The sequence below is a fragment of the Micromesistius poutassou genome (assembly GCF_964030765.1).
Source record: "Micromesistius poutassou genome assembly, chromosome: 12".
Lineage (NCBI taxonomy): Eukaryota > Metazoa > Chordata > Actinopteri > Gadiformes > Gadidae > Micromesistius > Micromesistius poutassou.
In genome coordinates, this window is record NC_140282.1 from 9,270,502 (window position 1) to 9,285,780 (window position 15,279).

General features: G+C 47.3%; 1 protein-coding gene across 1 annotated transcript; it reads left to right on the plus strand.

The window, feature by feature from the left end:
• The first annotated feature begins 305 nt into the window (after nucleotides 1–305).
• serinc4 (serine incorporator 4) lies at nucleotides 306–15,279 on the plus strand. The gene is made up of 11 exons (XM_084476629.1): nucleotides 306–659; nucleotides 3,240–3,407; nucleotides 3,973–4,151; nucleotides 5,758–5,837; nucleotides 6,712–6,805; nucleotides 8,233–8,444; nucleotides 9,278–9,373; nucleotides 13,058–13,184; nucleotides 13,413–13,525; nucleotides 13,818–13,968; nucleotides 14,474–15,279. Exons 1-11 carry the CDS (start codon nucleotides 591–593, stop codon nucleotides 14,679–14,681), a joined length of 1,497 nt encoding a protein of 498 aa, XP_084332755.1. The 5' UTR covers nucleotides 306–590; the 3' UTR covers nucleotides 14,682–15,279.

Genomic DNA, 15,279 nt, shown 5'->3' on the forward strand with positions numbered 1-15,279 from the left:
ACCGGGTAGGGTCAGGGGAGGGGGGAGGGGAAGTGATGGGGCAGCATTGGGTATTTGCCACCACCTCTCTCTCTCTCTCTCTCTCTCTCTCTCTCTCTCTCTCTCTCTCTCTCTCTCTCTCTCGCCCTCTCCCTCTTTTTTGGCAGCGTCCGGGACAAACTCTGAGCCTAGCTATGTAGAGTACAAACACACACACACACACACACAGATACACACGAGAAACAGAGGAATGCTTCCCCTGTGAAGTTGTACCGGACATCGCAGCAGATAGTTAGCTTGTGGTTAGCCGGGACTCCTATAGCTTTACTCTCCAACCATCTGGCAGCGTAAGGAGTGATCATCGGGACTGAGCCATCACCAGGGTCTTAGGACGGAGGTTTCCTCTTGTCTGCCATTCAGTCTTAATGGTGAAACAAAGGGGTGGTTCTCATCCTGTTGCCGTGGTGAAGATGCCATGGTTACCGGCTCTCTGGTAGTGATTTGTATTTTTATCATTTTTTTAAGTCAACTTCCTAGACTGATGTAGTGGTGGTGGTGGTGGTGGTGCCCGTGGTCGGTGGTGGAGGTAACACAGGACTTACTGAAGCACAATGTCGGGCAGTCAGGTGGAGACCCAGGGTGGGGTCTACAACTACTTCCTCAACATGGTAGCCTATCAGGTGAGACGGCATCAGTGAAGTGAGGACGAATGTGTGCAAATGCATGGCTCCAATGTCTGGAGAATGGGGCTTGATTATGCTAAACTGATTATGGTGGTATGGATATTTGGGTATGGGTATTTTATGGGTATTTTATCCCTGAATAATTAATACTCTAAATCATTTGTTTCTCATTTCTCATTTTATGTGCACATTCTCTTCTTGGTTGAGTTTATTGTTTTGTAATACGTGAATTATATCAGTGTATCAGTATGTATTGACACATGCACTTGTATCTAAGAACATTCATACAGAGGCAAAGCATTAATTTGGAAACAACACGAACACCTGACACTGTAAAAGATACTAAACAAGATGGTGAGTTACTTTAGTGGGGAAGTCACTTCTGGGTCTGGGGCATAAAGTACTTCTAACTGTTCTCACTTCTTTTATATCTAAACTCTAAACATATCAGAAGCATTTCATGACCTGTATTTCTCACTGTGTCTGTGAACGTGTACATTGTCTATTTTATATTACACATTAAGTAATAGAGCAGATGCTTCTCTACAAAGCTGTTTGCAAGTGAGGCCAAGAACAATCAAAGAATAGTATTGCAGTAACACATTTGAAGTGTTTTACATTTTCCAGTCTGGATCATCACAGAGAATTTGATGTGGTGAACTGTTTTCAACGCACAGGAACAACCCATCCATTATTATCTTATGATCCATTGTTTTGAGATACTGATTGTTTGTACAGTTGCTATTATAGTTGATGTGAATTAATTTCCCAACAAATTTCCTAAATAATGCACACATTGATTTCTGGTTGTTGGGTATGCATGTTGGTTATCTGCTGGAATTTACAAACATTGCCATGTGACCATTAATCCTGTATTAATGTTCCCAAACTGACCCAGATGGGATGGCCCCAGATTGTGTTTCACCTTCTCTTGGTCTATCGCTCACCCAATTTCTCAACAGTCAACTTTATTTAGATAAAGACTTTATTTCTGAATAACTTTACTCATCCTACAGCAGCTAATAGCAACAATCTACAGTCATGTTCAAAAAGAAAATCAATGACTGCAGTTTATAATGAACAATCGGTTAATTAACATAGAATTGTGTGAGGTACATGACAAAAAACAGCAAAAACAACAATGGAAGGACAGCGAGAATAAGCACTGTCAATATCGGTCAGCATTAACACCAATATCCTCCTAGCTGAGTGTCAAGGTGTACCTGAGCAAGACACCTCACCCTGACTGCTCCGGACGAGCTGGCTGTCGCTTTGCATGGTTGACACCGCCGTCTGTGTTTGAATGTCTGCATGAATGGGTGAATGTGAGGGAAGATAGAGGGAATGCACTTTGAGTGGCCACTGGTTAGAAAAGAGCTATATAAATGCAGTCCATTTATCAATATCGTTGTTGTGCATTTTATTCCCTGCGTACTGTGCTTCTCATGGTGCTGCCTATCATCTTCTGGTTGTTCCAGTGAAACCAGTGAAACCAGCAGCTACTGGATGCTGATGTATGGGATATGCTTCAGGCAAAAGCTGGGAGACAGCAAGGTTAGCTTAGAGGCTGTACAAGACATCCCAGCCACAGACTGTTACTGCGTATGTTGTGCCTTAATGTGTGCCTTAATGTGTACCTTAATGCACACTGCAGCTAATGTCAGGTTGTAAACCTATAGGCAAATACCTGAAGATCTGCCTCAGCAGAAGCTGTGTAAAAGTATGTTATATTATTTAAATTTGAGTTAAGGTTGGCATTGAAGGGTCGACTTAAAAGATCACCTCTGTGAGATTTCTAAAAAGCAGCTGAAGATGCAGTGCAGTCGTTCAGTGACGGCATCGTCTTCTGTATTTAGCCTAATTCCAGACTATTTAGCCTAATTCCAGACGAATGGCCTTTCGTCAAGAAGGACATGAGTCATCAAATTACTTTCTTTACTGATGCAATGTGCCATAAAACATGGCATGGTGGCTAGGTGCTAAGCTACTATGGCTAAGCCTCAGGGCAGGGCAGGCTCTTGGTTCACATGTGGGTTCTACCTGGGGCTGCTGTGTTTCCATGCAGCTGACATGCACACCTGTTGTATCATATATTATGTCATATGTTCCATAGTTGGTCACTCTGGTACGAGAGCATCAGGGTCTCTGGGTATTTTATTTTATTTGGTTCGGCTGAGCTCAGGAGTTAGAGCGGGTTGGCTGGTAACCGAAATGTTGCTAGTTCGATCCCCCGGCTCCTCCTAGCTGAGTGTGGAGGTGTCCCTGAGCGAGACGCCCTCACCCTGACTGCTCCCGACGAGCTGGCTGTCGCCCTGCGTGGTCGACGCCACCGCTGTTATGTGAATGTGTGTGTGAACCATTGTAAGTCACTTTGGATAAATGCCGTAATTGTAAATGTAACATATCTTGTATATCGACATTGTATGCAGGCTATATTCAAATCAAACTATGCGGTGCCTTTGCAAGGTTTTGTGGACGGATTATTGTGTTATTAAGTGTATGTCAATACCCCCTCCAATACGTTATCACCTATCACTGACGCCGCTGATGATGTAACCCCCGTCTCCCTCCCCTCAGGTATGCTGCTGCTGTGGGCCGGCGCCCTGCTCCCTGTGCTGCTCCTTCTGCCCGCCCGTCAAGTCCTCGTCCACCACGCGTGTCATGTACACCCTGTTCCACATCATGGCCTGCGCAGTCTCCTGCCTCATGCTGTCCCGCAACGTCTCAGAGCTCGTCAGGGAAAATGTGAGTGGTTGGGACTGAGGGATGAGAGAGAGAGAGAGAGAGAGAGAGAGAGAGAGAGAGAGAGAGAGAGAGAGAGAGAGAGAGAGAGAGAGAGAGAGAGAGAGAGAGAGAATACGCAGAGGAAAGTACGATTTTGAAGATAAACGACTACAAAAAATGTCCCCTCCCTCTCTGCTTCCCTCTTCCCTCGTGGTGCAGGTGATTGACAGGAAAGATAGACTGAAACAAGGAAGAGCTCTAATGTACTAAGGCCACTAGAGAAAGTCCAACACAAAACTATTCAAAGTGTACACGTTGTGGCCTTCATAAATCCTCATATCCGGAATATTTATTTATTTATATGTACTATATATTTTCTCTATTTATTCATATGTATTATATATTTTTCATCATTTTCTCTGTGTGTGTGTGTGTGTGTGTGTGTGTGTGTGTTTGTGTGTGTGCGTGCGTGTGTGTGTGTGAGTGTGCATGTGTGTGGTGTGTGTGTGCGTGTTTGTGTGTGTGCACACGCGTGCGTGTGCGTGTGTGTGTGTGTGTGTGTGTGTGTGTGTGTGCGTTTCCTCAGGTGCCTTTCTTCAACATGGTGTGTGACCAGGCGCACGGCGGGGGGCACTGCGAGATGCTGGTGGGCTACTCGGCCGTGTACCGGGTGTGCTTCGGCACCGCCTGCTTCTACCTGATGATGGCGCTCTTCCTCATCGACGTCAAGTCCAGCCAGGACTTCAGAGCGCTCATACACAACGGGTCAGTGGCTCCTCCCGGCCCACCTCATGATGCACAGTATTGCGTGTGTGTGTGTGTGTGTGTGTGTGTGTGTGTGTGTGTGTGTGTGTGTGTGTGTGTGTGTGTGTGTGTGTGTGTGTGTGTGTGTGTGTGCGCGCCTGTGTTGGAATGGTCGTCACCACCCATCCACAGACACACGATCTAGGCCTTACAGCAGGGTTGTGTAGAACTATGGGGTACTCATACTTTTATTAACTATGCATCATAGTACTATGCGTCATAGTAAAATTTAAAAATTAAATACCAAATTTCTTTAAAAGAAAAAAAGCATTGCATCCGTTCCTGCAAGCTTTCTCTTGCTCTATTTTCCACATCTAAAGAGTGTGTGGTTGGTCGTTACTCTGCTTCTTTTGCATTCCCCTCCTCAGGGAAACTGGTATGATGTTTTTTTCAGTTTCGAGAAAGAGGTGAGCCTGGGTGCAGGTTGTCAGGTTTTGACATAGAATGTATGATTAAATGATCCACAATGGCAACATTGGGATGCAGCCAGACAGCTACCGCTTGCTGTTACATTCCATAGCATAACATGACCTGACATCACCTGCAAACATAATAAGGATTACCTTCAATGATGAATCGGAGTCTTGCATTTTCTTTTATTGTGCCATGATAAACGGTGTATTCATGCCTAGCATGTGTTATGCTGACACTGTAGATTTATATCTAGATGTACTGTATATTCTTGTAATTTGGTGTAAAGTAACGTCAAGGGCGACGCAATTCGTGCTAATATATATTATATTATAGATTATTCATATGCAGTGACTATCACTTTAAACATCTTTAAATAACCATGCCGTCCTCCCGTTCGAGTCACCCATTATTTTATCTGTTGGCTGTGTTGTTATTATTAGGACCTGCTGTCACACTTTCCATTGCTAGGGTGTAAATTAGAGCCGTGACGTGGCGGGGATTAGGATTTAATGAGCTGGGTGTGCTGCTCCTCATTGACATAAATCTGTCTATAAGAGTCTTATCAAGGGGAAGAGGTTCAGGTCGCGGGCAGAGCTAACACTAACTGGGCTCAGCGCAGCAGGAGACAGCGTTTCACATCGTGGTCACTTTCACCCTCGAGAGGAGGCAATTGTTTCGTGACTATAAAGGCCAGAATTGTCCAGTTCTCTTTTAAAACTGGGGCAGCCAGGTGAATAAACCAAGGCCTGCGTCACAGTCATTATGTACAGCCTAGGACCCAGGACTATACTATACCATACTGCGATTCAACAAAAATCCCACAATTAAATTATGGAATGCATTGAACCTTCATTACCAACGATGGATAACGATTACGATGATGATGGCGTGTGAAAGTCATGACATGCCCGTACATGGTCATGTCACATGTCCACTTCATCCTTGCACTGCCCACTATGAACCTCACATCACACCTTTACCTCATTTCGTCATCCTCTTTCACACATATGCAGGTGCATAGCAGGGTTTTTCTTTTTATTCTGAGTCTGTTTCTTTTTAAACCAAAATAAAGTAAAGCCAAAAAAAAACAAAAGCAAAAAAAAAAAAAGTATGATTTTGCCCATATACTATACCTTTCTTTGTTGACCTACAGGTTCTGGTTTCTGAAGTTCATCACCCTACTGGGAATGTGCACCGCTGCCTTCTTCATCCCCACAGAGTCATTTCTGCACGGTGAGCAACACCTGTTCAATTATCAATTAACCAATTAGTAAATCATTAGCCATTAATCAATTAACAGTGGGAAGTAGCCTCACACTCTCTAATTAACATTTACTTAACTCACCGTTTTTTTTACTTGCGTGAGTTGTTTTGATTCAAGCCGCATTGCACTCTCAAACCGGCTGTCAGTGGGATTAGGAGCGACAGGATGGCTGTGAGTGTGTCAGGGGTGACCTTTCTCACTTCCCCTCCTAGGGGGCAGTGTCAACCCAGTTATGAGAGAGGCCCTGGCTGAGAGACAGCTCCTCTGCCACCATGAGTAACTCTCTGGCTGGGCTTCAGCTGTGTTCGGGGAAGCAAATCTGTGGCATGGCAAACATGTGTTGATGTTGTCAAACAAGTGAGAGATAAAACCGAAAGTGAAAACATAATTGAAGGAAAATGTGCACAAGTTTCAATTGTTCATACTTGTTATGTGGTACAGACGGTAACAGTACAGATGTTGCTGCTATGTGTTATAATTATGTGTAGTCTACAGATGTTACTGTTATAATGTGTATCCGTAGGATTCAGGACTACTTAGTTTAAATTAAAAGTGGTGTTTGTAGTACAGGAAGCTTCAGTTGACATATCTTTTGACATATCTTTCTGCTGATTACACATGACGTTATTTCAGTCAGAAGATGGTTCAATTCAATTCAATTCAATTTTATTTATATAACCCTTAATCACAGGTACAGTCTCAAAGGGCTTAAAAGGCCAGATACTAAGCCTGCACTTTGTTATATCTGCTCCTAATGAAAGTTGACCTACGTTAGTTCAGCCAGTACAGACAAAAGAGCGGAGATCTGAACTCAGCCCTCTGTCTCCCCCCTGACCCCTCCAGCCTGGCACTACGTGGGTGTAGTGGGGGGGTTCGCCTTCATCCTCATCCAACTCATCCTCATCACGGCGTTCGCACACACCTGGAACAAGAACTGGTGAGTATTAGGTGTGTGTGTGTGTGTGTGTGTGTGTGTGTGTGTGTGTGTGTGTGTGTGTGTGTGTGTGTGTGTGAGAGTGTGTGTGTGTGTGTGTGTGTGTGTGTGGGTGCGTGTGTGTGTGTGTGTGTGTGTGTGTGTGTGTGTGTGTGTGTGTGTGTGTGTGTGTGTGTTTTGGAGGACCGGGGAGGGGAAAGTTCAAACTGATGATACTGTACACCTAGTGTTTACTCAGAGTTCACTCAAAAAGGGAGTAGGAAAAAGTCCAATAGTGCTTTTCCAGTCAACCTTACCCGCTCCCTTTAAACCTTTCGCACTATAACAATGGCCTGCTTTACATCTGGAGGAGAGGGTAGTCTGTCCATATGTCCTCTCTGTGCTGCGTACAACAGCCATACATTCTGGGAACCCGGCGGCCGTGAATCAAACTGACAGAGTTGAGCTACATCTGTACAACTGCCTCCATCGTCTGATGGATACAGGCTGTCCTTCTGTCTTTCTGTCTTTCTTTGAGTTGTTCTCATCCACGTCTAAACTCTGGTTGACCCGCGGCAGAACGGGTGCTACCACAAACCCAGAGGCTCTGCTCATGATCTCTGTTCTATCTGAGAGACCGTGAGGTTTACCTGCTTTAGGTTTACCGAAGACCAAGCTCTCCTGAAGACCTGTCTCTACTCCCCCCTCTGGGGTTCAGAGGTCTGGGTGGTCTGGCGTTAAGTAGGAGAGAAACCAGGCCGGGGATATTGTTTTGGAGGCCTGCTTCTGTGTGACATATCCACCTGAGGGGGGGAACATATAACATAAATGCCAGGTCAGTGACATGTTTTGAAGGGGGGGGGGGGGGGGGGTGGACTCAGCACTGTGAGAAATGGATGGATTGGCGTTGTAAGTATAAGTTCACACGTACTTTGTTTTGTGCAAACCTAGCAACTATGCTGCTGACAAAAGCATATATGCACGCTTATATATGTATATGTAAACACTCAGTATATGTAGTATATGTAAACACTCACAGTACATGAGCATGTTTAGCATTACCAGGGTAGTGTCTGATGCCAGTGGAGCTTTAATTCAACACAAACCTATGTGTACATACATAAACACTGACTGTGTGTTATCGTCGTGTCTTCCCTGCTCTGGTATCTCCCTTTTCCTTTGAGTGCTTTGATCCAAATCAAGTCAAGTCAAGTTAGTTCAGGTCCTTGTCATTAAGGAGCCGATAGGGGCTAGGGTTCGTGAGGGGCTAGGCTTCATATCAAGAACCAGTGAGTTCAGATCCATGTCATCAAGGAGCCGACAGGGGCTAGGAGTTCTTGCTCTAGGATTGGCTGCAGGTGATGTCGTCGACAACGGGCGGGGGGGGGGGGGGTCACAGGACCAGGTCCCTTCTGACCCGGCCCCTAACCCTCAGCCCCTCGGGCCCCCAGGTTGACGGGAGCGGCGGAGAACAAGCGCTGGTACCTGGCGGTGATGTGCGCCACCCTGTTCTTCTACACCATCGCCAGCATGGCCTTCACCTTCATGTACCGCTTCTACACCCACCCGGCGGGCTGCCACTTCAACAAGCTGCTGCTGTGGATCAACCTGGGGCTCTGCGCCCTCATGTCTTTCATCGCCGTCACGCCCTGCGTGCAGCAGAGTGAGTGACGTTGCACGCACGCACGCACGCACGCATGCACGGACACACGCACACACACAAAAACAGGTACTCGTGTGCACACACACACACACACACACACACACACACACACACACACACACACACACAAACACAAGCAAGCAAACGTATGCATGCATACAAACACCATTACAAGATGTACACACGTGCACACACACATAGCTGCAGGTATCTCAGCAGCAACAAGTAACTCCTCCTTTAAAATAAACACTGCGGTGCTGAAGTCAGCGCTGGCGAGCATTATAACAATTAGATGAAAGCTAATATTATCTGTTTGTGCGTTCAGATGTGTCTACAGCACTGTCTCTGTCTGCACATGTCAGCTTTTACGGGTTTGGATTTACAGCCTGCCCGTGGCTCAGCGGTGTGAGGGTGTGCTGGGGTAAACGACAGTGTGTTGTTGAGACTGAGTGAGTTTTCACCTTGTCTCCCTCCCTCCTCTCTCTCTCTCTCTGTCTGTCTCTCTCTCTGTCTGTCTCTCTCTCTCTGTCTCTGTCACTCTCTCCCTCCCTTCCTCTCTGTCGCTGTCTCTCTCTCTGTCTCTCTCTGTCTCTCTCTCTCTCTCTCTGTCTCTCTCTCTGTCTCTGTCTCTCTCTCTGTCTCTCTCTCTCTCTCTATCTCTGTCTCTATCTCTGTCTCTGTCTCTCTCCCTCCCTTCCTCTCTCTCTGTCTCTCTGTCTCTGTCTCTCTCTCTCTCTCTCTCTGTCTCTCTCTCTCTGTGTCTCTGTCTCTCTCTCTGTCTCTCTCTCTCTGTCTCTGTCTCTCTCTCTCCCTCCCTCTCTCTGGGCGTGTAGAACAGCCTCGCTCTGGTCTCCTCCAGGCCTCCATCATCTGCTGCTACGTCATGTACCTCACCTTCTCCGCGCTCTCCAGCCGGCCTCCAGAGAAAGGTACCCTGCCCATGTGAACGCACATAAACACAAGCACACACACACACACACACACATAGACACACCACACTAACACCACACACACACACACACACACACACACACACACACACACACACACATATGCTCACTGTCCAGCCACCCTCCAGAGAAAGGTACCCTGCCCATGTGAACACACACACACACACACACACACACACACACAAACACACACATGCAGGCCTGCAAACACACACATGCACATAAACACACACACACACACACACACACACACACACACAAATAATAACACATAAGCATGCACACACCCACACAGCACACATCTCTCCTTCAGTACTGCTTTAGTGAGAGTGGCACTACAGTACTATATACCTATAATAACCTATATACTTCCCACAGGTCACAGGCTTTGCGTGTGAATATCACACACCATTTACCTCCAGATTACCCAGCGCACCTCCCTTAATGACCCACGCCTGTTTGTTCTGAGAGAGAAACAAAGAGACACTGGCGTGAGTCACGGAGCCGTTACAGAGTCCCCGGAGAACTCCCAGACACCGGGCTCTTATCCCGGGTTTAGGTCTGCATCACACACGCCCAGATACACTGTACTACACACACACACACACGCACCATCACATGAGGTCTGGATACCCAGATGATGAATAGTGGATCAGGTATGGTGATGGCATTCATGCCCCTATGCGTACTACACACACCCGCCCATATGCCTTGCTTGCAGGTTCACCTAATTTACACATGCAGGTAAATGTAAACAGACTGCCTTTATACAGCGCTTTTCTAAACCAGTGGCCTCTCTAAGCGCTTTAGAATAATGCCAAACTTTCACCCATCCATGCACACATTCACACACCAACGGCGGCGTCAGCCATGCAAGGCGACAGCCAGCTGGTCAGGAGCAGTCAGGGTGAGGCGTCTCGCTCAGGGACACCTCGACACTCAGCTAGGAGGAGCCGGGGATCGACCTAGCTACCTTCAGGTTACCAGCCAACCCGCTCTACCTCCTGGGCCACATGCCTCCATATAATGGTATCTATATATTTATATTTGATTGGGCTTTTGTGTGCCTTCATGGTCATGACAGTGGAGAGAGACGGGACAGAAGATAGGGAACGACATGTAGCGTAGGTCGCTGCAAGGCGTGTTTCCTATGGTTAGCATGTTGGCCCCACGCGGAGCCAAATCCAGCGCTGCAATGTGCTCTGACACGCAGGGTGGGGGGGGGGCAGTGGCAGGGTGCTGGGGATAGAGCCCGTCTGTTCCCCACGTCGCCACTGACAACATAATAACACATCCCGCCGCCACTATTAGCTTACATATCACTGTGTCCACACACACACACACACACACATCCGCACACCGGACACATGCACACACATGCATGCACATGCACTCATGTACGCACAGGCACACTTGCAAACACACGCACACACACACACACACACACAGGCATGCACACACATACAAACAGGCACACACGCACAGGCACACATGCACACACAACCCACACACAAAGCACACATGCACAAACATGCACAATAACACACACACACACACACACACACACACATGCACAAACAGTCACACATGCACACATGCACAAACAGGCACACACACAGGCACACATACATAGACAGGCGCACACACACACACACACACGTGCACGCAAACGCGTGTCTTCCAGGCTGTCTCCACGCCTGGGGTCTCTGAGGGTGTTCCTTCAAGTTCACCATTGTGATGGGGGGGTCTCTGAAGAGTCTCTGAACATCACTGTTGTCTGGGTAGGAGCGTCAGGGCTTGCCCCCGGCCTAGAGGACACAGGATATTTTCTCCATGTAACTTTAGAACATGGAAACAAATTTTTTGTCAGATGATTGTAAGCGGCATTGTGCCACGGTGCTGTTGCAGGTTTTAATCCCCGAATCAGGTTACCCATCAACCATATTGTTGTTCCGTGTTGTTACATGAGAAAATAACTTGATCAGAGTGGGTGTCATGTGATGGCCGGATGATAATAAATCTAAGGCTATACATATATATATATATATATTTATATTTATTTATTTTGATATGAATATATATTCCTTCAAGGTGTGTGTGTGTGTGTAAGATATGTTTTATAGCAGGCTGAGTGCATATCTCTGCAACAAGTTGCTGCAACATCCTGCTTGTGCTGCCTCAGGTCTCACTTACCCCACACACACACACATACAAAGACACACACACACAAACACACACACTCCATAGCTATTCTAAATTGAGACAGTTATGGTTTGTGTGTGTGTGTGTGTGTGTGTGCGTGTGTGGGGGTGTGTGCGTGTGTGTGTGTGTCTGTTGTGTGTGTGGGGGGGGGGGGGGGGGGGGGGGGGGGGGGGGGGGGTGTGGGCGTGTGTGGGGTGTGTGTGCGTGTGTGTGTGTGCATGTGATCAATTCTCATTACACTCCTGTCATCCTGTCAGACCTTATTTGCCTGCTTTATCCCCGAAGGCATTCTCCATAACCTCTGGCGTGCAAATACACACACACACACACACACACACACACACACACATACACACACACACACACACACTAATCACAGTGTTATTTAAAGGAGGAATTAGTCTGGGGCCAGAGTTAAAACATGCATCTCAAGGAGCAGCACATGTTTCCCACTGAAAATGACTCTGGACTTGTGTCACTGTGTGTGTGTGTGTGTGTGTGTGTGTGTGTGTGTGTGTGTGTGTGGTTGTGTGTGTGTGTGTGTGTGTGTGTGTGTGTGTGCAGCAAGTGCATACATGTGCACGCCTTTGCACACATGTGCATGGGTAAGTAGCAGCAGGATCTGAGGGCTGTAATTTGCTTGTTTTTACTGAACTCTGAGGTTCCATTTTCTCCACAATAAACAAACACAATTCGACCTTCTGGAACCCCCTTGAACAGCTGAGATGACGATGAAAATTGACATTTATTAGTGTGTGTGCTTGTGTGTATGTGTGTGTGTGTGTGTGTGTGTGCATTGTGTGTCTGTGTGCGCTTGTGTGTGTTTGTGCGCCTTTACAGGCATACAGTACATGTTTTAGTGAGAGCGCTGTTGCCCACGGAGACCGGCTGTGCGTGAGCAGGGGACGGCCCCTATAAAGGACACTATAACTGAGGGGCCCCACTTTTAACAAGGAAGAACAGCATCTCTGAGGAAACGAGGCTGAGCTCACCAAAGTACACCCCTCTGAGAAGTCTGGGCTGCATTGGGCAATACAGTACATTTACATTCAGGGCGTTTAGCAGACGCTTTTATCCAAAGTGACTTAATGAGTACATTTGTCAGAAGAAGGTGAAACAACAATATGTCGCTGTCGGTACATTAAGGGTGTTCATAGAAAACAGTGCCACGCACTAACAATCACTAGGTTAACCCGTTCCCTGTATACAACAAATATAGCTAGGATAAGAGACTACACAACTAAGTGCTCTTTTTTAGTGCCAGGACATATGACAATCAATAAGTGCGTACATTAAGTCCCAGGACGTACAACATACAGTAAGTATGTAGGAGGGATGGTTAGAACCAAAACAACAACATTGTAGTGTGTATTTGTGTAGATATGAACATGAACTCCATCAGTAGGACTTCACTAAGATGTCCCCTTGCCATGTGTGTCTCTGTGCCTGTGTGTGTTCCAGTGGTGTACCAGGGCAAGAACATGACGGTGTGTTACCCCAACGTGGGCCAGGAGGGGATCCAGAAGGAAGGCAACGCCGTGGCCATCATCGGGGCCGCCATCATGTACTGCTGTGTGCTGTTTGCGTGGTACGTATAAAGTTATTTAAATCGGAATGTTTGCATTCAACAGCCTATCACTGTCTGATCCCAAAGAACAGTTTTTTTACAGAGTCTTTTAGGTATCGCATATTTGCAAACAAACATTCCAACAACTATTATTTTAACGTTCCTGTCAAAAACATTTTTCTTCCCTATAAAAGAATCCCAGCGTTTCCCTCACAGTTTTCCCCGACTGTGTGTTTTCATTCCGACCAGTAATGAGGCGTCCTACTTGGCTGAGGTGTTCGGCCCATTCTGGATGATCAAAGTTTACCGCTACGAGTTCCAGAAAGCTACCTGCTGCTTCTGCTGGCCAGAGGAGGAGGAAGGTGAGGAAAAGGCCCCCAGCGGGGCCGTTAACACTTCATCAGTCTGCTATCACCTGCTCCTGGTTTACTGTAAACACTGCACTTCAAAAGACTACTTGATTTAACAGGGGAGGTACAACTTCATAGAAAAAAAAAACAAAGAAGGTCTTCCAGCCAATAAAACCGAGCCAATAGGGAGGGTCTCACGGTCTATTGTTGGCCGTGAGGGAGCCTGTACCGCTGTCTTTAATCATTGATATTATCGTCTCTATTCTCTTATATTTGATTGCGGTGACTCCCGGTTTTTGTGCAGAGGAAGAGATGGTGATTGACGACGAGCACAAGGGCTGTCAGCAGGTGATCCACAACGAGAGCCAGCGCGTGGCCTACAGCTACTTCTTCTTCCACTTCGTCTTCTTCCTGGCCTCGCTCTACGTCATGATGACCCTCACCAACTGGTTCAGGTCAGATCACCGTTTGCATTGGGTTCAGACAATCACCGTTGGCTGTGATGTCCGAAATTAATTTGTTTTTCGTCAAATGTTTTTGTTGTCTTTAGAGCCGTTAGTGAGGATGTGAGAAAAAAACGTGGTGGCATTTCCGTTCCGTTCTCTCTCTCTCTGACTCTCTCCATCTCTGACTCTTTGTCTCTCTCTCCATCTCTGACTCTCGCTCTCTCTCCCTCCATCTCTCTATCCCTCTCTGACTCTCTCCCTCTATCTCTGACTCTCTCCGTCTCTCCCTCTATCTCTGACTCTCTCTCTCTTTCCCTCCGTCTCTCGCTCTCCCTCTCTGACTCTCTCCCTCTATCTCTGAGTCTCTCCGTCTCTCTCTCTCTCTCCCCCTCTCTCTCCCTCTCTGACTCTCTCCCTCTCTGACTCTCTCCGGCTCTCCCTCTCCGGTTCTCTCCCTCCCCCTCCGTCTCTCCCTCTCTAACTCTCTCCCCTTCTCTCTCCCCCCCCCGTGCAGTTATGAGTCGGCCGTGCTGGAGACCACCTTCACCCACGGCAGCTGGTCCACCTTCTGGGTGAAGATGTCGTCGTGCTGGGCGTGCGTGACGCTCTACCTCTGGCTGCTGCTGGGCCCGGTCTGCCGCTGCCAGGCCGACCACCGGCCCCGCCGCTCGCGCATCAAGCGCCGCGTCACCTCCCCCCGACACGTGGCCGTCAGCGTCTGACCGAGGCCAGAGGAAGCAAGGGAAGGAGGGGAGGAGAGGAGAGGAGGGAGGGGGAAACGGATCTGACAGGACAGACTCACATGGACGTTGCCTCTCTGACAGACCCCCCCGTCCCGAAGCTCTCCCACGTGGTCACTGGGACGGAACGAGCCGACCAATCAGGGACCGCGTTCTCGGTGACATCGTTGCCGTGACGTCGGGATCGACAGACTACTCTCACCTGAGACCTGCTCTATGGGACCACTGAAGCAGACAAGGCCATGGAAACGCACACAAATTTGCCAAAGGGATTACTAACTATAAACATAGGTATGCAAACATATATGTCTATTGCTTAGCTCTCACTTTGTAATTAGGTAGTGATGGGTTTAGGGTTCTAGGTGGCTTTATGGAGTGGTTCTTAGTTTAACTAACCTGCTTTCTTCTTCATGTGTAGACAAATAAATTACAATTGACCGGCATGTATGTGTTAACTTAACATAGGGCTAGAATGGGCAAGGCTCTACTCAAGCATTTAAAAACTTTCAGAGCTTAAAGTACTTTAAACTTCCTATGATCTTTGAAACACGTTTTGTTCATTCGACTGATCGCTGGTGCA

Excerpts from the sequence above, each read along its gene's own strand:
- serinc4 (XM_084476629.1), top strand. The coding sequence starts at position 591 with ATGTCGGGCAGTCAGGTGGAGACCCAGGGTGGGGTCTACAACTACTTC. Across the intron at positions 4,152-5,757 it reads AGAGCGCTCATACACAACGG|GTTCTGGTTTCTGAAGTTCA; the intron begins GTCAGTGGCTCC and ends GTTGACCTACAG. Across the intron at positions 8,445-9,277 it reads CACGCCCTGCGTGCAGCAGA|AACAGCCTCGCTCTGGTCTC; the intron begins GTGAGTGACGTT and ends CTGGGCGTGTAG.